Source organism: Phoca vitulina, unplaced genomic scaffold (genome assembly GCF_004348235.1).
Source record: "Phoca vitulina isolate PV1807 unplaced genomic scaffold, GSC_HSeal_1.0 scaffold52, whole genome shotgun sequence".
NCBI lineage: Eukaryota > Metazoa > Chordata > Mammalia > Carnivora > Phocidae > Phoca > Phoca vitulina.
In genome coordinates this window covers 6,851,406-6,872,912 of record NW_022589755.1, presented here as the reverse complement: position 1 = coordinate 6,872,912, position 21,507 = coordinate 6,851,406, and the positions used below count along the sequence as shown (strand labels likewise).

Here is a 21,507-nt window from a genome sequence, read left to right as displayed (position 1 = left end):
CCCCCCCCCCCCCCCCCCCCCCCCCCCCCCCCCCCCCCCCCCCCCCGTCACTGCGGACACTTCCAAGGGCGTGCCCTGGTGGCGCTCTCCCTTGGGAGGCTTTGGGTCCGTGCAGACTCTTCCAATTTCCCTTCGGTCAGGGTCAGTGTGAAAGCCCCGGGCTTCGTTCTGTTTCTTTCCTTCCCTGTGTCTCTTCTCTGCGTCTTCTTGCGTCACTTTCTTTTTCTGTTTTGGCTGTTTGTTTTATTCATTCATTCATTCCTTCATTCATACACCCAAGAAGCCCTCATTCAGTGCTCCCAAGGGAGCATAATTATCACCAGCACAGGCGCTGCCAGGGTTCACATGTCACCTGGGACTGGTGCTGTGTGGCTTTGGGTAAATCATTTCACCTCTCTGGGCCTTATCTGTCCCCTGGACATAAAGACAGACCCTACCTCCTGAGTGGGCATTTATTGGGAGGATTTAAACAAGTACCTGCTTGTGAATTTCTGGAATGGGGCCCAGCACGTGGCTGGCGCTGGAAAATGCCTGCAGAGATCACTGGAAGGAAGCAGTGATCCTGTGTGGAAGCCCCGCGCTCAGGCTCGGTGGCCAGGGGCACCTGCACGAGTCCCGTGGGGTGTTTGCCTACCTTGAGGAGCTCCCGGCCTTCAGGGACGGTCTCTCCAGTGGATTCTGGCTTTGAAGTTGTTTTCAAGACAATCTTTGGGGCATGGGAAATGTCATCATTCCTAACTCAGTGTGTGCCGTGCACATCCTAGTGCAGTACGTCTTGCAATGATGTCTAAATATAAACAGATTGGGGGTGAGTGCTCTAAACCTTTTTACTGATGGGGAGTGTGGCCAAGGCAGTTGAGGGACCTCTGGTCTGGCGGGAAGAGGACTAAGGCAGAGAGATGGGAGCTCTGAAAGACGGGCAGCTGGGGCCCCGCCTGAGCCCCGAGGAGGCTCTGGCTATGGCTGGGGAGGGGACACAGGGTGTCACTGGTGGCTTCTGGAGGAGGAGGGGCCAGTGAGGTGGCATTTAAGGATGAGCTGGAGTTTGACAGTTGAAGGCAGCCGGGGAAGGAAGAGCGTGGATTCAAAGGTGTGGGAAGAACATGTGCAAAGTTCAAGGTGCAGGAGGCCTCCATGGAGGAGGGCGGGCCAGGACCTTGGCCCTGGGGTGCTGGGGAGCAGTGGGAGGGGCAGGATCAGCTCTGGGTGTGGAAGGAGCCTTTGGGGGTTGTGTGAGGATGAATCAGAGTTCGAGAAGCCTTGGAAGAGGCTGGGCTGGGGTCTGAGTGGGACGGGAAGAGGCCTGAGCCAGGCCACCCCTGTGGGGACACAGGGTGGGGACAGGGACAGGAGCTTGGGGACTGCTGGATTTGAGGAGTAAGAGGGGAGTAGGAGGGGGGAGGATGGCTCCTGGACATCTGGTCTGGGACCTGAGAGACAGTGGGGTTGTCCCTGAGACAGGGAATCCAGGAGGATGAGCAGGTCTGGGGAATGTTGCCAAGCTTAGCGTGGGCCTTCAGGTATTAGGGGACTTGGAGGGGACTAGGGGATGCTGCAGACCTGGGTCTGGGACTTCTGTCCCGCATTCGAGAAGTCTTAGTTGTAGATGGTAACTGAGACTGTGGAAGGAGGTGAAATGTCAGGGGGGAGAAAGTGTAAAGTCGGGGAAGGTGCATTGGCAACTCTATGGCCTTTTTTTTTTTGCAGGGAAGAGTATTTTTATTTTTTATTGTTTTTTATTTTTAAAGATTTTATTTATTTGAGAGAGAGAGAGCACAAGCAGGGGCAGGGGCAGAGGGAGAGGGAGAAGCAAGCGTCCCACTGAGCAGGGAGCCCAATGCGGGGCTCGATCCCAGGACCCTGGGATCATGACCCGAGCCAAAGGCAGACGCTTAACTGACTGAGCCACCCAGGCGTCCCCGGAAGAGTATTTTTAAAAACCTGTCTCTGAATGCCTCAAAACAAACATGCCACCTCACAAGTCACCACAGTCTCCAGCACATCTGATTTCCACCTGCTGCTTCTTTTTTTTCTTTTAAAGATTTTATTTATGTATTTGAGAGAGAACACCAGCGGCGGGGGGGTGGGGGGTGGGTGGGGTGGGGGTGGGAGGGGGAGGGAGAAGCGGGCTCCCCGCTGGGCAGGGAGCGGGGCTCAGTCCCAGGACTCTGAGATCATGCCCTGAGCCAAAGGGAAGGCAGATGCTTAACCGACTGAGTCACCCAGGCGCTCCTCCACCTGATGCTTCTTTCCCTTAAATTATTTGCCTGGGCCCTGGGGCATCAAGTTTGAGACCTATGCAGGGAAGCCACGTGGTCTGGGGCTCTGGGAACACCTTCACTCGAGGGAGGCACAGAGAAAGAGAAAAGCCACCAATGTGGCAGGGACAAGGCAGCCAGGGGAGCGGTGTGCCCTGCCAAGGGAAGGAAAAAATTTTTTAGCATTAGTCTTTGTGCTGTGACCAGTGCCATTTTGTGATAGTCACACGAGACCTGAATAGAGGCCATTGTGTTTGGGGATATGCTGGTCATTGCTGATATTATCGGGAACAATTTCAGCTTCAGCGGCCACACAGAGGAAGGAAAGTAGGAGGTAAGAAGTGCAGAGTGGGGAGTCTGCCAGTTCTGTCCACCAGAACTTTCTGCAACGGGAGAAATGTTCTATATCCATATTCAATATGGCGGCCACTGGCTACATGTGGCTCTCGAGCACTTGAAATGTGACCAGAGCAACCTAGGAACTGAATTTTGTAATTGTATTTAGTTTTAATTTATTTAAATGTAAAGAGCCACATGTGGCTAAGGTCGATTAGATTAGACACCTTAGGTTCTGGAACATTCCATGAGGAAGTTTTATCTACAAGGACTAGTGGAAAGTAGATGGAAGGTAATGAGGGGGTCCAGGGATGGGGTTGAGATAGGTGAAAGGATCAAGAGGGTAAACTGAGACATGCCAGCTCCCTGGAGGTGGACTCAGAAATGAGGAAGGATGTGCCCCTCACTGTAGTCACTGGGCCAGGAGAGGGGCTGAGTGTATTCTGTTCATCCTGGGTGTGGATTGATGGCCATTCTTTCAGTGTCTTTACAACTTTTAACAAATCCATGTACCACCGGTGGTATTATTCTGTGAAACTGGTCCTTAAGTTAAGGCTCACTCGGCTTACGTAAATTCAGGTCTCCTCCACTATCTGAAATCCCTTCTGGAATCAGGGACTAAAGAGACGAAGATACATTTTCAAGTAAATTCTTCATTCCCCAAACCCATGTTGCTTGCTCTTTAAAACTCAGAGGCCCATCACTTGTCCATTTATTTAAGGGATGCAAGGGATACTTGTACATTTAAGGGGGAAAAAAGTTTTGTCTATGATTACCATAAATGAAAAAACTTCCTAGAGAAAGAAACAAGCCATGAAAGACCATCACAATAAGAAGCAAATGAAGGCATTTCCCTTCTAACTGGACATTGTTGGCAGCCCAATGTTCTGAGCCTGAGGCCGGCTTCTCTCTTAAAAAAAAAGAGTAGCGGGCGCCTGGCTGGCTCAGTCGGCGTGAGCAGGCGGCTCTAGATCTCTGGGCTGTGGGTTTGAGCCCCACGTTGGGGTGTAGAGATTACTTAAATAAATAAACTTTAAGAAAGCGCCCAGCAAAGCCTCTCTCCTTGACAGTAATCAGGAGAACTGGAAAAGGCAAGGTTATTTAAAGCTCTGTGTGGCCTTGGGCTGGAGTGGTTTCTCCGCCCGAGCCTGGTATGCAGCCCTCATTTCAGAACGCTCCCTGTGATTTCCCTGAAGACGGCTGTGTTACCCTTGTCTTGATCTGAGGAGGAAATGGGGGCTCAGGGAGGTGAAGCCCAAAGTCCCACAGCTGCCCCCGCCTCTGCGTGCTCTCTGAAACACTCTGGATTTTCCTTTTCGTGGAATCTCGTCTGTTTGGACTGGGGGCAGCCAGCCGGCCCCTGATGGCTGGTGGCGCTTCTGGAATGCGGGCCTCAGTGAGGGTGGGGCCCTGTCCCCTCCCTGCTCCAGCTTCCTCGAACCCCTGTGGCTCCCTTCCACCCCGGTGAGGGGCAGCGCCAGGGTCAGCATGGGCTATGCGTCAGACTGGGGGCGGGGGGCACATGCAGAAGTGTGGGCGCTTCTACAGGATCCTTAGGGTCGGGGGAGGGGGGAAACCCCTGGGGTTCATGCTCCCCTCCCCCCTCATCCCCAGAGGAGCCCTGTGCCAGTGCGGGCGTCCCCGGAGCACCCACCCGTCAGTGGCTGTGGAGGATGCCTTTGGGGCAGCCGTGGTGACCGTGTGGGACAGTGACTTGCACACCACGGAGAAGCCCACTGACGCCTACGGGGACCTGGATTTCCTGGGCGCCAGCCGCAAGGCCAGCAACGTGAGGCCTGCATGTCTGGGCAGGGCTGGGGTCGGCGAGCGGGGCTGCATGCGCCAGGGGCTCCCCGAGTCGGAGTCTGGGCGTGCTGCAGCTGAATGCTGTCTCCCCATTTGCCCATCCCTGTCTTCCCCTCTCCCCGAATCTCTCTCCCTCCACCCCTGTCTTTTCCAAGTCTGTCCCCTTTTCTCTGGGTCTCTGTCCCCTTCTCCGTCTTCATCCCTTTCCCCGTGTCCCCTCCTCCTGTGTGTCCACAGTTCCTCCGGCTCTCTGACCGCACGGATCCAGCTACCGTTTATAATCTGGTCACCCGCACATGGGGCTTCCGGGCCCCGAACCTGGTGGTGTCAGTGTTGGGGGGGTCAGGGGGCCCCATCCTCCAGACCTGGCTGCAGGACCTGCTGCGACGCGGGCTGGTGCGGGCTGCCCAGAGCACAGGTGACTGAGGTTGGGTGGCTGGCTGTGCCCCCCGAGCCCGGGCCCCTGCCCATCTCCCCCACTTCTCTGGGATGCGGTCTCCCCCCAGCTCTGACCGGGTTTTGGTCTCACTGTCTCTTCTCTCTCTCTGTCCCTACACACCCATGTCTCTGGACCTCACCATCACTCTCTGTGTCTCTGTAGGGGCCTGGATTGTCACCGGGGGGCTGCACAGGGGCATTGGCCGGCATGTTGGTGTGGCTGTGCGAGACCACCAGACGGCCAGCACTGGGGGCACCAAGGTGGTAGCCATGGGCATGGCCCCCTGGGGCGTGGTTCGGAATAGAGACACCCTCACCAACCCCAAGGTGGGACCCAGAGTCTTGGAAAAGGAGGGGGCTGGGAATCCTGGGTCTGGGGGCCCGGAACCCTGGGTCTGAGGGAGGAGGGGCTGGGGCCTGGACCCCTGGGTCTGGGGGAGGAGGGGCTGAGGGTCTGAACTCCTGGGGCTGAGGGAGGAGGGGCTGAGGGTCTGAACTCCTGGGGCTGAGGGAGGAGGGGCTGAGGGCCTGGATTCCTGGGTCTGAGGGAGGAGGGGCTGGGGGCCTGAACTCCTGAGTCTGAGGGAGGAGGGCACTGGGGGTAGGACTTCTGGGTCTGAGGGAGGAGGGCTGAGGGTCTGGACTCCTGAGTCTGAGGGAGGAGGCCGCTGGGGGCCTGGACCCCTGAGTCTGAGGGAGGAGGTGGCTGGGAGCCTGGACCCCTGAGTCTGAGGGAGGAGGCGGCTGGGAGTCTGGACCTCTGGGTCTGAGGGAGGAGGTGGCTGGGAGTCTGGACTCCTGGGTCTGAGGGAGGAGGCGGCTGGGAGTCTGGACTCCTGGGTCTGAGGGAGGAGGGGGCTGGGTGTCTGGACTCCTGGGTCTGAGGGAGGAGGCGGCTGGGAGTCTGGACCCCTGGGTCTGAGGGAGGAGGGCTGGTGTCTGTCCTCCTGGTCCCGATGGAAAAACGCTCCGGTCTGGCCGCTTGTCCCCCAGGGCTCGTTCCCTGCGAGGTACCCGTGGCGTGGTGACTCCGAGGACAGGGTCCAGTTTCCGCTCGACTACAACTACTCGGCCTTCTTCCTGGTGGACGACGGCACCCACGGCCGCCTGGGCGGGGAGAACCGCTTCCGCCTGCGCTTCGAGTCCTACGTGGCGCAGCAGAAGACGGGCGTGGGAGGTGAGCGGCTTCCTCCGCCCGGGGCCGCGGCGCAGGGCTCAGGATCCCCGGGGTCCGGTCTGGTGGAGGTCTGGGGACTGAGGGGTGGAGGAGTTACCTCTGGTCACGCTCCTTCTCCCACTATTTGCTTTGTCTTTAAAAATCTTTGTCTCGAAATCACACGAAAGCGGATGGCTCGGTGCAGTTTTAAGAAACTGAACCCGCGTGTGCAGGGAGCATCCAGATCAAGACACCTCTCCCCGGCCCCCGGAAGCCTTTCCCTTCCCGCCGCCGGGGGTCACCCGGGGCCTGCGAGTAGGGCGGGGGGGGGGGGGGGGGGGGGAGGGGTTCTGACCGCGCCTCTGCTGCGTGTGAACAGCATCCTACACCATCTGCCCGTTCTTGACTCTGGCTTGCTGTAGTTGACGTTATTTCTGTGAGATTCACCCCTATCATTGCACTAGTTGTGGTCTGTAAGTAACCCATGGGTCAAAAAAAGAAAAAAAAAGCCAGAAAATATTTTGAACTGGATGGTAAGAAATATAGGACCTACGAGCACTTTTGGAATGGAGCTAAAGCAGTATCTAGAGGGAAATTTGTAGATTTAAATGCATATATCAAAAAATGGAAGAAAGGCTGAAAGTCGATGATTTAAGCCTCCAATTAAAAACAAAACAAAACAAAACAAAAAACCAGAAGGGCGCCTGGCTGGCTCAGTCAGTAGAGCATGTGACTCTTGATCTCCGGGTTGTGAGTTCAAGCTCCACATGGGGTGTAGAGATTACTTAAAAAAATAAAATCTTAAAAAGAAAAGAAAGAGGGGCGCCTGGGTGGCTCAGTCAGTTAAGCTTCTGCCTTTGGCTCAGCTCATGATCTCAGGGTCCTGGGACTGAGCCCCGCATCTGACTCCCTGCTCAGCAGGGAGTCTGCTTCTCCCTCTCCCTCTGCCCCTCCCCCCGCTTGTGCTCTGTCTCCCTCTGTCAAATGCTCTCCCTCTCTCTCAAATAAATATATTTTTTTAAAAAGAAAGAAAAAAGGGAAAACACCTCCAAACTCCTCTACCTGCCCTCTTTCCCCAAGCTGCATTGAATTTATGTCACTTTCTTTCTTTTTTTTTTAAATTTTATTTATTTATTTGAGAGAGAGAGAAAAAGCATGTACATAGGGAGAGTGAGAGGGAGAAGCAGACTCCCCGCTGAGCAGGGAGCCCAATGGGGGACTCGATCCCAAGACCCTGAGATCATGACCTGAGCCGAAGGCAGACGCTTAACTGACTGAGCCACCCCGGCGCCCCTATATGTCACTTTCTTTTTTTTTTTTTAATTTTTTTATTGTTATGTTAATCCCCATACATTACATCATTAGTTTTAGATATAGTGTTCCATGATTCATTGTTTGTGCATAACACCCAGTGCTCCATGCAGAACGTGCCCTCCTCAATACCCATCACCAGGCTAACCCATCCTCCCACCCCCCTCCCCTCTAGAACCCTCAGTTTGTTTTTCAGAGTCCATCGTCTCTCATGGTTCTTCTCCCCCTCCGATTTCCCCCCCATATGTCACTTTCTGATAGGTTAACGTGGTATTTGTTTTTCCATTTATTCAAGCCTGGTCCTTAAGTAAGGTTTGTCAATTTCCTCATAAAAATCTCATACCTTTCTGGATGAATTAATTCCCAGGTAATTTGTCATTTTTATGAAAACATGGATAATCTAGTTTGGAGAAAAGTTTTTTATTTTTGTGGTTTTTTTTTTTTTTTTTGTATCGGTTCTCTTACCAGATTCTTATTAATATTTATTTATTTTGAGTGGAGTCTCTCCAATTTTCTGAGAATCTAAGTCATGTTTTCTTCCAGTAGATACCTTTGTCTCTTCCAGCTTAAAAAAAAAATACTAGTTTGCATTCCAATTTTACTTTCTTTCATCATTACATTAGGTCAAAACTCCTGGATGAGTGTGAATAGAAGTAACGTCTTGTTTGTTATTTTACTGGGAATAGAATTAGTAGAAAACTATCTTACATGATTTTGCTTTTAGGCTTTGGAAACATTTTTATTGTATTTAGATAGTTTCTTTCTTTCTTTCTTTCTTTCTTTCTTTCTTTCTTTCTTTCTTTCATTCTTTTCTTTCATTTAAAGATTTTATTTATTTGTTTTTGAGAGAGAGAAAAAGCAGGAGCAGGGAGAGGGGTGAGGGGCCGAGGGAGAAGCAGGCTCCCTGCTGAGCCTCAGGGCACCCGATACAGGGCTCGATGCGGGGGCTTGATGCGGGGCTTGATGTGGGGCTTGATGTGGGGCTTGATCCCAGGACCCTGGGATCTTGACCTGAGCCGAAGGCATATGCTTAACCGACTGAGCCACCCAGGTGCCCTCTTTCTTTGATTTTATTTTTAAGAAATCTCTACACCCAACGTGGGGCCCAAACTCACAACCCTGATCCAGAGTCACATCCTCTACCAACTGAGCCAGCCAGGTGCCCCTAGGTAGTCCTTTCTAGTCCTTATGTCCTTCATTTCTGTTTAAACTTCCATCCTTTCCTGGCTCCTGGGCTGTTAAGCAATTACAGGAATGACTCATGCCATAAATACCTGCTTCATTTGGGAACCTAGGAGTCCAGGCCCCCAGCCCCTTCCTTCCCTGGGAAGTCAAGTATTACTATCTTCAAAATCTGATCCTTCCTAACCTGCTCAAAGATATGACAATTCCCGTGAGCCACAGGACACAGGATTAGGCAGAAGCCAAGTTTGTCCCAGGGACTCATGGGAAATATGGTTCTTTCCCATCTCTGGCAAAGGCTGATGGGAGGTGACCAAGCCCCTGGCTCTCTTCTCCCCAGGGACTGGAATTGACATCCCTGTCCTCCTCCTGTTGATCGATGGTGATGAGAAGATGTTGAAGGTATAGGGTTTAAGTGGGGAGGTGGCTGGGAGCCCTGACTCCTGGCTCCTGAGTCTCAGGGGAGGACAGGGCTGGGGATCTGGACTCCAGGTGGGATGAACACTTGCCTTCCCTGATCTGACTGCCCCTTTTATCCTGTAGCAGGTAGAGAATGCCACCCAGGCTCAGCTCCCCTGCCTCCTGGTGGCTGGGTCCGGGGGAGCTGCAGACTGCCTGGCAGAGATCCTGGAAGACACTCTGGCTCCAGGGAGAGGGGGGAGCAGGCAAGGTGAAGCACGGGATCGGATTAAGCGTTTCTTCCCCAAAGGGGACCCTGAGGTTCTGCAGGCCCAGGTATGACATTGGGGGCCCAACTCTGAATCCTGAGATGGGAGGGAGCTGGGGACCCGGGTCCCTGGGTCTTGAGAGATGAGGATGCTGAGGTCTTGGAGTCCTGGATCCCAGGGAAGAGGAGAATGGAGGCCCAGACTTATGGATTTGAGGGAGGAGAGGCCTGGGGGCCCAGACTCCCAGGTTCTGGGAGTCGAGGGTGCTGGGCATCTAGACTACTAGGTCCTGGAGGGAATGGTTTCCTGTGACTCTGCAGACAGAGTTGGGCTTAGGGTGCGGAATTCGGTATTCTGTAGGTGGAGAGGATCATGACCCGGAAGGAGCTGCTGACAGTCTATTCATCTGAGGATGGCCCTGAGGAATTTGAGACCATTGTTTTGAAGGCCCTTGTCAAGGGTAAGCCGACCCCAAATTCTCCTCCTCTCTCAGCTCAACTTTGGACACCTTTCTTGGCCTGGGCACTTTATCCGTCCTCTCTAAAGCTGGGCTCCTTTTTATCTCTTTTCTTTTTCTTATTCCCCTTGACAGTGTTTCTTGGGGCTTTGCATGGTGCTGTTTGGACAGTTTTCCCAAGATACTTTCATTATGTTCCAACATTGTTTTCTTTCTGTTGGATTCATGCATGCATGCATCCATCCGTCTGTACATTGATCTTTCCATCTACCCATTATTCCATTCATCTTTCATTCTTCCATCCATCCAATCATCCATTCATCTTGCCTTCCACCCATCCTTCTACCTGTCCATCCACATATCTATGGACACTTCCATCCACTCATTCTTCCTTCCATCCATCTTTGATCCATCCATCCATCCATCCATCCGTCCATCCATCCATCCATCCATCCTTCCATCTATCTACCCACTCACCCTTTCTTCCTTTCCTACATGGCTCCAATACATTTTAAGCGCTGAGGGGTAGGGGAGTCAGAGATGAACCACAGCACCATCTCCCATTGAGGAACTCCTGATATTTTACTACAGGAATGGATGATGAAAACCAAGGTAGGGAGCAGAATGGCCACCTGGTAGAGGCTAGGGATGGGGATCATATATTCATTCAATAAACATCATCCTAGGCTCCAGAGACTAAAGCAGACCCATTTCTTGCTCTGAAGGACCGCAGATCCTACTAGAGTTTTTTGGACACAACCTTAAGTAAAATTGAAGACCAAAGCGTGGAGGGGGAAACCACTGTCAGTAAACAGACAAGGAGGAGGTGCTATTTAAATGGGTCTTGAAGAGCTAGTAGAATCTGGACTTAGTGAGATGGGGAGATAGGATAAATAAATGGTAAGGAGGATTCCTAGAACTCTGTGGGGATGAGGGTGGGGAGAGTAGTTTTGGTGTCAGAAGTTTTACAGGGAAAACACCCAGTTGGGTAAAAACTCCCAAGAGGCATAGTGTCAGTCCCAGGTCCCCACCCCAATTGTATCCAGCATGTTCTGTGGTGTGACAGAAAGAGCAATTACTTTTGACTTTGGAGTCAGATGAAGCTGAATTGGAATATACCAATTTGGCCCCTCCCTTTCTGTGTGACCTTGACAAAGAGACTTCCCCCACTCTGAGCCTTAGTTTCTTTCTCTGAAAAGTGGAGATGATATCTTGCAGGAGTGTTGCGAGCCTCAGGGACAGCTTATGAACAGTGCCTGGTCTCCAGGGATGGGCCAATAAATGGGAGCTCTTCTTTTTTTTTTTTTTTTTTAATTAAGTAGGCTCCCCGGCGTGGAGCCCAACATGGGACCTAAACTCATGACCCTGAGATCAAGGCGTGAGCTGAGATCAAGAGTCGGATGTTTAACCGACTGAGCCACCCAGGCACCCAGGGAGCTGTTCTTAATAAAATTCCATTTCCTGTGGGGACACATCCCGTAAACAGCAGCGAATGGCAGTCAGTGAGCAAATCTGCTTCACTTCACAGAAGTTAATGCACCAGCCTCTTGGGAGAAAACAGGGCGGCTATGGAATGGGTGGTTTGCAGGGATGGTGTCGTCAGTCTGTTGCCTGCAGAAGTGGAAGCGATCCCGCTCTGCTGGGGACATTGGAGGCGGCTGGGCGGGCTCAGTGATAGCAGAGTTGAATGGATGAGGTTTCAGCAGGTGAGGAAGAAAGCGGGGAGGAGATGCATGCTCCTTAAGAGTGTGGCATGAGCCAGGCACTGTGCCGAGCATTTGGCAGACATTTTGCCCATGATCCTCCATTCCTGCTTGCAGGGGGTGTGGGGCTGGGCAGAGAGGGTCAGAGGGCTAGAGGGATGGGACTTAGGGATTGATGAGCTGGGGGATGTGAAGGAAGGGGGGGGGCAGGGACAGCACAGGGACGGGGGGAGGGTCTGCCTCGTTGCCTGGGTGGACAAAGGGGCCATCCCTGAGATACAGAACCCAGGGAAGGTCGGTTTTGGGGAAAGATGCTGAGCTCCATATGGGACATGGCGAGCGTGATGGATGGGGGCGTCCAGGTGATAAATGGGGAGATGTGTTAAGGCAGCATAGCAAGTGAGATATTATAATTTTTTTTCTTGTCTTGAAACTGTGAGGAAAGTCGGGGAGATCTATAGAATCTTAGAAAAGCCCACTGTGAATTTGCTTCTGGGTTTTGAAAAGAAATATAGGGGCGCCTGGGTAGCTCAGTCGGTTGAGCGTCCGACTCTTGATTTCAGCTCAGGTCTTGATCTCAGGGTAGTGAGTTCAAGCCCTGTGTTGGGTTCCATGTCCAGCATGGAGCCTACTTATAAAATATGTATATAAAGTTATGTGGTCCTAGGCATGTGACTGCCTCTCTCTCGACCTGTTTCCTCAACCACTGGCCTTCGAGGTTGCCCACAGTTATTACCGTTAACAATGCTGCAAAGTGGGTACCATGATTATTCCCATTTTATAGATGAGGGAACAGAGGCTCGAAAGGCCAGGGGCTTTCCCGAAGATACTCCACTGGTATTGGTGGAGCTGGGATTGGAACCCAGATCCGCCTGCCTCAGAGCCCATTGTTCACCTGCACTCCACTAGATTGCCTAGTCCCGCCACTCCAGTTTTCAGAACAACCAAAATGGCCCTCCTTAGTTTTGGAAATCCATGTGAAGCAAGTGGACACAGAAGGAAAAATGGCACAGGTGCTCTGGACACCAGCGGTGTCTACACTTTGCTTGACTTCTCCTTGGAACCTTCTCTGGATGCTTCAGATTTTTCTGGCCCCTCGTTGACCGTACATGTTTGGATCCGTTAATTGTTGTGTCAAAGTTTTAAAGGCCCTTTGCTCTTCCTCGTTCTTTTTAATGACCTCCAGGGCCTTCCGGAGCCCCTCTGCTGTTCAGATTTTTTTCCCATCTCATTTTCTGCTGCTCATTTTTATTCCTCTGTCTTCTCACAAATACACTTATGTTTCTAGGAAATCAGAGTGACTCACATTTGCCGTCCCTTGCTGTGTTTGCCTGCACGCAGACCTTGGCTCCTGCTTCCTTGGAAGTTTCTTTTCTCATCTTAGATGCACACCTCCAAATCCTGCCCATCTTTCAAAGCCCTACCTCCATGCCCGTCCTCTAGGAGGCCCCCTTGGATCACTCCACACCTCTGTGAGTGTAGCCTCCCCTAATCACATTCTGTGCCCACCTCCGAGGGCACCAATCCCTTGGAGGGTAGTTACGTGGTTTCTGGACACATTTCTCTGGAAGGATCTCCTTCAAGGCAGGGGCTGCATCCAGTTTCTTTCTCCGTCCCTCCCATTGCCTGGTCCATAATGTACGTCAGTAAATGTGAAATGGATACCTGATTGCCTTTTCTTCTTCTTGAGGACTCTAGAACGCTGGTCTGCCCTCTGCCCTGAGCTTAATGACCTTATGCTTGCAATAGCCTGACTTCTTAAAGACCCCAGACGCTACCCAACAACACCCCCTTTATATGGGGTTTAAATGTCCCGTATCTCCCATTGAAGCAAAACAGACGTTTATCTGAAATTCCTACCCCCCCCACCCCCGACTTTTCACGCACTTTCCCTCTCACTCTTTCAGCTTGTGGGAGCTCGGAAGCTTCAGCTTACCTGGATGAGCTGCGTTTGGCTGTGGCTTGGAACCGCGTGGACATTGCGCAGAGTGAACTCTTCCGGGGGGACATTGAATGGCGGGTGAGGGGGCAGGGCTGGGCGGGCTGTGGATCCTGACAAGGGGGATGCACTCTCCTCCCTGCCTGACTTCTTCCACATCTGGCTTGGTCTTCCATTATTGTCCAGCCTTCTCTTAATTGTCCATCTCTTCCCATCTTGTTTCCCCTCTCCCCATCCGTCCATTCACCCACGCACCCAGCGACCCGTCACTCCTAGCTCTGTACCCCATCTCTTGTCCTTCACGTCCGACCTCACCTGGCCTTCTGTCTCTGTGCTCATCTCTTCCTGCCAGTCCGTCCACCTGGAAGCCTCCCTCATGGACGCCCTCCTGAATGACCGGCCTGAGTTCGTGCGCTTGCTCATCTCCCATGGCCTCAGCGTGGGTCACTTCCTGACCCCGACGCGCCTGACCCAGCTTTACAGCGCGGTGCCCTCCCACTCGCTCATCCGCAGCCTTTTGGACCAGGTGTCCCACGGCGCAGGCACCAAAAGCCCAGTCCTTAAATCCTCTGCGGAGCCCCGACCCCCTGACGTGGGGCAGGTGCTGCGGCTGCTGCTGGGCGAGACGTGCGCGCCGAGGTACAGCGCTGGGGGCGCCGGGGATCCCCACCAGGGAGAAGCCTGCAGGGAGAGCGTAAGGACTAGGCCCGCGAGCCTGGGGGTGGGAGGACGGATCTGCGGGCAGGCCTGGGAACAGGGTGTGTGCCCAGATGGGGTGGGGTGGGGAGGGAGCTGATGGTTGGGGCGGAGTCAGGAAGGGGCCAGTCCTCACCACCCCCTCAACTCGCCTGCAGGTGGGTCTGCTCTCGAACAGGGCCCACTCTGATCTCATGCTGGACGCCATCCTCGGGCAGGCCCCCTGGAGTGACCTGCTCCTCTGGGCGCTGCTACTGAACAGAGCTCAGATGGCCTTGTACTTCTGGGAGATGGTGAGTGCTGGTTTGATCTCTGAATCTACTTTCTTCTACATCCCTGTCCTTTATCCCTACTGGACCCCAGTGCCTGAGCAGTAAGAGTCCCTGACCTCTGACGTCACTCCGACCCCCACCCCGGCCTCTGTTCCTCTGACGTCACTCCGACCCCCACCCCGGCCTCCGTTCCTCTGACGTCACTCCGACCCCCACCCCGGTCTCCGTTCCTGATCTGTGACTCCAGCTGCTGCTTCTTCCCATCCCCCAATATCATGCAGTTCTCCTAACTCGTGTCTTCTGTTAGCAATGTATACTGGGTATTTTCCCTTGTTCATACATGAGAACCAGTCTCATTCTTTCGGAATGGTTACCTGTATGAGGAAGTTAGACGTTATCCTGTAACTGATGGGGAGTCATTTAAACATAGTTACACTTGTACGCTAGAGGCAAGGACATGGGCTAAGAAGGTAGATCTGGAGGCCTCCAGGCAGCCAAGATCGGGCCTGGACTAAACACCTGGGATGGAGGTGTTGAGACATATTTGGGAAGTTTGAGAAGAAAAAAAAGTCATAGGATTTGAATAGGATCTAAGATATAACCTATTTTTATGCCATAAAAATATCTTGACAGGGGGCTGCCTGGGTGGCTCAGCGTCTGCCTTCGGCTCAGGTCATGATCCCAGGGTACTGGGATCGAGCCCTGTATTGGGCTCCCTGCTCTGCAGGGAGCCTGCTTCTCCCTCCCCCTGCTCTTGCACTCTCTCTCTCCCTCTCAAATAAATAAATAAAATCTTTAAAAAAAAAAAAGAAAAGAAATATCTTGACAGGACTTCTTCCTCCTTGGGTTATTTTTAGCCCCTCAAGTCATGGGTTAAATATAGATTATTTTTCATTGAGACAAAATTCATAGAACATAAAAGTCACCATTTAAACCACTTAATATTGTACAACTTAGTAGTCTTTAGCACACTCACAGTGTTGTGGAAACTCTATCTAGTTCCAGAACATTTTCATCATCCCAAAAGGAAACCTTGTACCCATTTAGCACTCACTCCCCATTCCCTCCTTCCCCAGCCCCTGGCAATGACTAATCTGCCCCCCGTCCCTATGGACTTGCCTATTCTGGATGTTGTGGCCCTTTGCACTTGATTTCTTATGCTTAACATAGTGTTTTCATGGGTCATCCAAGTTGTAGCATGTATCTGTGCTTCACTCCATTTTGTTACTAAATCATATTCCATTGTATTGATATGCCAAGCTTTGTCTATCCATTCATCTCTTGATGTCACATGGGTTGTTTGGACTTTCTGGCTATTGTGAATAATAGTGCCATGAACATTGGTGTACAAATATGTGTTTGAGTCCCTGCTTTCAGTTGTTTTGAGTACACATCGAGGAATGGAATTGCTGGATCATGTAACAATTTTAGGTTTAAGTTGTTGAGGAACTGCCATACTGTTTTCCACAGTGGCCACACCATTTTACATTCTCACCAGCAATGCACAAGGGTTCCAGTTTCTCCACATCTCCACCAACACTTGTTATTTTCTGTTTGTTTGTTTTTTATAATTGCCATCCTAATGTGGTTTTTATCTGTGTTTCCTTAATGATTGGTAACATGGAGCACCTTTTCATGTACTTTTTGACCATCTGTATATCTTTCAATAAATGTCTGTTTAGGTCCTTTGCCCTTTTTTTTTTTTTTTTTTTTGGAGAGAGAGTGAGTAAGTGGGGAGGGACCGAGGGAGAGGGAGAGAGAGAATCTTAAGCGGGCTCCACACCCAGCAACTCGGGGCTTGATCTCATGACCCTGAGATCATGACCTGAGCTGAAATCAAGAGCCAGACGCTTAACCGACTGAACTACCAAGGTGCCGCAAAAGTTCTTCTTCCTTTTTTTTTTTTTTTTAAGAGAGGGAGAAGGGGGTTACAGAGGGAAAGGGGAGAGAATCTTAAGCAGGCTCCACACCCATCATGGAGCCCAGCGAGGGGCTTGATCTCACAACCCTGAGATCATGACCTGAGCAGAAATCAAGAGTCAGACACTTAACCGACTGAGCCATCCAGGTGCCTCCCTTTGCCCATTTTTAAAATTGGTTTGTCTTGTTTTTTGTGGTTGAATTGTATGAGTTCTTTATATGCTCTGGATATTGATCCCTTATCAGGTATGTGATTTGCAGATCTTTTCTCCCTTGCTGTGGGTTGTCTTTTCACTCAGTTCATAGTGCCCTTTGATTCATGAAAGTTTTAAATTTTGATCAAGTCCAATTTGTCTGTTTTTCTTTGTTTTTGCTTTTGGTGTCACATCTAAGTAACCATCGCCAAATCCAAGGTCATGAAGTTTTATTCCTATGTTATCTTCTGAGGGTTTTATAGTTTTATAATTATATATAATTATTTAATCCTACCTGTTAATCTTATTGAGATTTCCCTGTGTGTGATGAGTCACTTCTCTTTTGCTGATTTCAAGATTCTCTGTTTTTGGCTTTCGACAATTTGATTATAATGTTTTGCAATGTGAATCTCTTTGAATTTATCCTGCTTCCATTTCTTTGCTGTTGGATGTGCAGATTCATGTCTTTCATCAAAATCTGGGGAGTTTTAGTACCCAAAACTTGAAATATCTCTATATATATCTCAAAATATTCTTTAAGTCTCGAAATATTCTTTTCTAGCCCTTTCTCACTGTCCTCTTCCTTTGGGACTCCTATTATGCATATATTGGTATGGTTGATGGTGCCCCACAGGTCTCTTAGGGTCTGTGTATTTTTCTTTATTCTTGTTTCTTTCTGCACCCCAAACCGGATAATCTCAATTGATCTATTTTCAAGTTCGTGCGTACTTTCTTCTGCTTCCTCAAAGCTGCTGTTGAGCCCTTCTACTGAATTTTTCATTTCAGTTATTGCACTTTTTAGCTCCAGAATTTCTACTTGTTCCTTTTTGATAATTTGTCTCTTTATTCCTATTCTTTGTTTAGTAAGACATCCTTCTCTTGGCTTTCTTTCATTTTTGTCCATGATTGCCTTTAGCTCTTTGAGCATATGTAAAGCATCAATTTAAAGTCTTTGTGTAGTAAGTCCAATGTCTGAGCTTCCACAGAGACAGTTTCTATTGATTTCTTTTTTTTTTCTCTTTCTTTCTTTCTTTCTTCCTTTCTTTCATTATTATTAATTTCTTTTCTTCCTGGGAATATGCCATTCTTGTTTCTTTGCAAGCCTCATAGTTTTTTGTTGAAAACTGGACAGTTTGAATATTATAATGTGGCAACTCTGGAAACCAGCTTACCCCCTTCCTCCAGGATTTGTTGTTGCTTGTTGTGGGTTATTGGTGGTAGTGTTTGTTTAGTGACTTTTGTAAGCTATTTGTGTAAAGGCTGTATTCTTTGTCATGTGTGGCCACTGAAGTCCCTGTTCTGTTAGCTTAGTGGCCAGCTAGTGACTCATCAGAGAATTCCTTAAATGCCCGGGTTGGATAGGGAGAGCAAACGCCCCTGGCTTGCAGACTGGCTCTGTGTTGGATCTGCATTTCACTACTTAGGCAGGCTGTTTACAATTTTGCCTTAGCCTTCACTTCCTGCTTTTGCTGAGGTGAAAGGTCAGCAAGAGGTGAAAGCTTAGGGTTTTCTTTGGTCTTTTCTGAGCCTGCACCCAGTCTTGGTCATGCATGTAGCCTTCTAGTTTCCCTGATACATGTAGGAGCTTTTCAAACCCCTTATTCCTCAGAGTATCTCCTTCCCCAGCCACTTCCCTCCTCAGCTATTCAGTTTTTGCTTAACCCTGACTGTTATTCTCTGCTTCAGGCAGCTAAGGCTAATACATTTGTCTTTAAATGCTTTCAAACACCACCTGGGGAGCCATTTCTGCTTGGGGAAAGCCCCAAGAACAGTGAAACAAAGGCAAACCCTTGAGCTGTTCCTTCAGGGACATCTAAGTCCACACACACAACCACCATTATTTACGAGTAAGATCTGAATTGCCCCCTCTGGTACCAAGGAATGTGGGCTGTTGCCTTCCCGGCTGCCCTTGAGCTGGGGAGTTGACAGTGGTAGTTCAAATGTCACAGTGCTCTTTTACTGAAACTTGGTGTTTTCTTTCTTCGTTGAGCCTTCTCCTATTTGTTGTAAGTTTTATATTCGGTTCTGGAACTCTGAGAAAGTTGACTCTGACAGCTTTTGCCAGCTTATCTGTTGCTTTTGTGGAGAGACAGAGTTTTGAAATTCTCTACTCTGCCATTTTAGGTGACATCTCCAGCTGCTTCTTGACCTGTCTATAACCTCTGATGTCATTCTAACTCTGACCCAGCCCTTGGTCCCTGAACGACCTGACTTTTGACATTTTCACCTGATGACCACCAGCTTCTTCCAGATTCATCTACAAACACTACCTCATCCTTGGCCTCTGATGACCCTGGTTCCTTTCTGACTTCTGGTTCTGTCCCTTTCCCTTGACCACAGGCTTGCCCCCTCTCCGCACCCCCTTCTGTGAACCTCTCTGAACTCTATCCATGGCCCCTCTCTCTGCCTCCCCAGGGCTCTAATGCTGTAGCCTCAGCTCTCGGGGCTTGTTTGCTACTCCGAGTGCTGGCACGCCTGGAGTCTGAGGCTGAGGAGGCAGCACGGAGGAAGGACCTGGCGGCCAAGTTTGAGGGTCTGGGTGTTGGTGAGTAAGGCATGGGTGCGTGGGGGTGAGGGGACAGGGAGCTACCCTGCAGGGGGTTGTGCATCTCCCCACTCCTCTCCCAACCCTGCGCCTTCCCCTTCAGTCCCCTCATCTTTCCCCTCACCCCATCTCCTCACTCCCTTTCTTCCCTCCCACATAAACCTCCCGCCCCCAGACCTTTTCGGTGAGTGCTACCGCAGCAGCGAGGAACGGGCCGCTCGCCTGCTAGTCCGTCGCTGCCCGCTCTGGGGGGATGCCACCTGTCTCCAGCTTGCCATGCAGGCTGATGCCCGTGCCTTCTTTGCCCAGGATGGGGTACAGGTGAGCATCTGAGGCGCCAACATCCCACACAGTTCCCACCTGGAAACTCTGGGAAGTATGGAGGATAAGCCCCTGCCGTTGTGGGCAGTGAATGGTCTTGACCAGCCTCCCCTCCCCGCAGGAGACCACCCGTCCTCCAGAAATTCTCTCCCAGAAGGGCTGCGCTTCCCATAAGAAGCCCCACCCCCTGCCACAGGAAAGCCAGCCTTCCCGCAGCAAAGCCCACCCTCCTAAGAAGTTCTGTTCCTGAACAGAAATTCCTGTGATGATAGGAGGTCCCATCTGTCACACAAGAAGTCCTCCCCTCTCCCACAGGAAATCCCATTTCTCCCAGAGGAAGCCCTATGTCATCTACAGGAAGTCCTTCCCACTTCCTTAAGGGGTTCTCAGTTCTAGGTCTCAACAATTAGAATGACCTCACTGAACAATTTTACCTAGTGTTTTGGGCATAGACAAACTGGCTTAGGAAGCCCCCCCTTCCATAGGAAATCCTCTCCTTTGGGAAGCCCTTCTTGCCCCATGTCTCTCCCATCATGTCTGTCCTGACATTTAAAAATTTTTTCTCAGTATCCTTAATGTAAATCTGACAAGGGCGTGATGACTGTCTGGCTCAGTGAGTTACAGCACGTGACTCTTGATCTCAGGGTTCAAGCCCCACACTGGGCGTAAAGCTTAGTTAAAAAAATAAAAATAAAAACATTTGACGGGCTCAGAGAGTCCCACCCTCGGTACAGGAAATCTGCTTACCCCAGCAGGAAGTCCCGTCCTCACTTGTCAGAATGATTTGGCTGGCATTTCAAGTAATTACCCAGAGCTCTTTGCTTTGAACAGTGGTTAAACTCATGGATTCCAGCTTGGGCGTCTTCCTTAACCTCCCGGTGCCCCGTCTGTGAAAAGGGAGAAAATATTATTACCTGTTCTGGGAGTGTGGTGAGGGTTAAGTGGGCTAATCAACGTAAAGTGCTTAGCCTGGTATCTAGCATGTTGTGTTAATAAATGTTGGCTGTTTAACTCTACCAGCTAAAACCTGGGACAGGTCATCCTCACCTTTGACCTCCTTCCCCCTCACCCCCAATAGTTACAGTTGCCATATTGAGCACCTGCTGTGTGTGCTGCAGCTGTGGCCCAGTTCTTGCCTGGGGTCTTTAGAAAGGGTCTGTGGGGGAGATTCAGGCTCCTAATCCTCCTCACACCCCACAGTCTCTGCTGACACAGAAGTGGTGGGGGGAGATGGACAGCACCACTCCCATCTGGGCCCTGGTTCTCGCCTTCTTTTGCCCCCCACTCATCTATACCGACCTCATCACCTTCAGGTCAGTCCCCTGGGGTTAGGTTGGTAGGAGGGGGTTGCTCAGTTTCTCCTTCCTGCTCACTTCTGGCTGCCTTCCTACTTGGTCTGTCCAGTGCTTCCCCTCCGTTTGCTCTCTTTCCCCCTCCCCCAGGCTGAGGGCGTGTCTGGGAGGTGAGCTTTTGTGGGGGCTCTCTGCAGTGTCTCTGGGGAGAAGTTCCTCTGCCCTCTGGCCATGGCGCTGGGGGAAGGTCTCTTTGGGGTGACTCTGGAAAATGCTTCACTGTCTCCCTGCCATGCCTGTGGGTGAAGAAGTTTGGGTCTCTTTCTGAAGAATTCCTCTTCCACTCGCCCCTGCTCCCATTCCTCACTCCGTGCTTTCCTCCATGCCAGGAAGTCAGAGGAGGAGTCCATGCAGAAGGACCTGGCATTTGACATGGATCGAGCCGTCAATGGGGAAGGCCCTGCTGGGTGAGTGAAGCCCCAGCACCATGTGAGGTGGGACACCCTGGGCAGCTTCAGGAGCACCAGGCGCTGGGAGCAAAGCCAGAGGGGAGAAGTGGAGCTTCAGGGGGTGATGGCTTCATGAAATCACTGAAGATACCAAGGAAGTTTCCCAAATGCCAAGCTTGAGGCTTGGGTCAAGGTTTGGTTCTGCCACCAGGGGGTTCCTCACAGGAAACCACTTTACTTCATGCTACACATACTTCCATCTCGATGTAGCAAATGGAATCGGGTGGATTTGGTTCATTTAGGGATCTTTCATCTTTTTTTTTTTCTGACTCCAAGGGCCTTTGCTCTTAAATCTCTATGCTGGGGTACCCAGGCCTAAGCAAATAGTCCATCAAACTTCTGATAATGCCACCGAGTGGAGGTACTGAGGGACTTGGCTGTGAGTCGAACAGACCTGGGTTCAAATCTTGACTTTGACCTTAGAAGTGACTTCACCCCAAGCCTCAGTTTTCTTTCTTTTTTTTTTTTTTAATTTTTTTATTGTTATGTTAATCCCCATACATT

General features: G+C 50.9%; 1 protein-coding gene across 3 annotated transcripts in view; it reads left to right on the top strand.

The window, feature by feature from the left end:
- The window catches only part of TRPM4 (transient receptor potential cation channel subfamily M member 4), a 36,455-nt gene that overhangs the window by 676 nt on the left and 14,272 nt on the right, over positions 1-21,507 (top strand). For 2 of the 3 annotated variants that reach the window (XR_004297538.1, XM_032388413.1), the window contains exons 3-16: positions 4,209-4,383; positions 4,638-4,818; positions 5,002-5,165; positions 5,832-6,015; positions 8,828-8,889; positions 9,031-9,222; positions 9,516-9,615; positions 13,223-13,335; positions 13,607-13,948; positions 14,109-14,243; positions 18,752-18,881; positions 19,057-19,202; positions 20,403-20,515; positions 20,884-20,961. Coding sequence is in view for 2 of the 3 variants with exons in the window: in XM_032388413.1 (XP_032244304.1) it covers positions 4,209-4,383; positions 4,638-4,818; positions 5,002-5,165; positions 5,832-6,015; positions 8,828-8,889; positions 9,031-9,222; positions 9,516-9,615; positions 13,223-13,335; positions 13,607-13,948; positions 14,109-14,243; positions 18,752-18,881; positions 19,057-19,202; positions 20,403-20,515; positions 20,884-20,961 (2,115 nt within the window). In the remaining variant the exon portion in view is untranslated. The remainder of the gene's footprint in view (positions 1-4,208; positions 4,384-4,637; positions 4,819-5,001; positions 5,166-5,831; positions 6,016-8,827; positions 8,890-9,030; positions 9,223-9,515; positions 9,616-13,222; positions 13,336-13,606; positions 13,949-14,108; positions 14,244-18,751; positions 18,882-19,056; positions 19,203-20,402; positions 20,516-20,883; positions 20,962-21,507) is intronic. The other variant, XM_032388414.1, reaches the window with a different exon arrangement.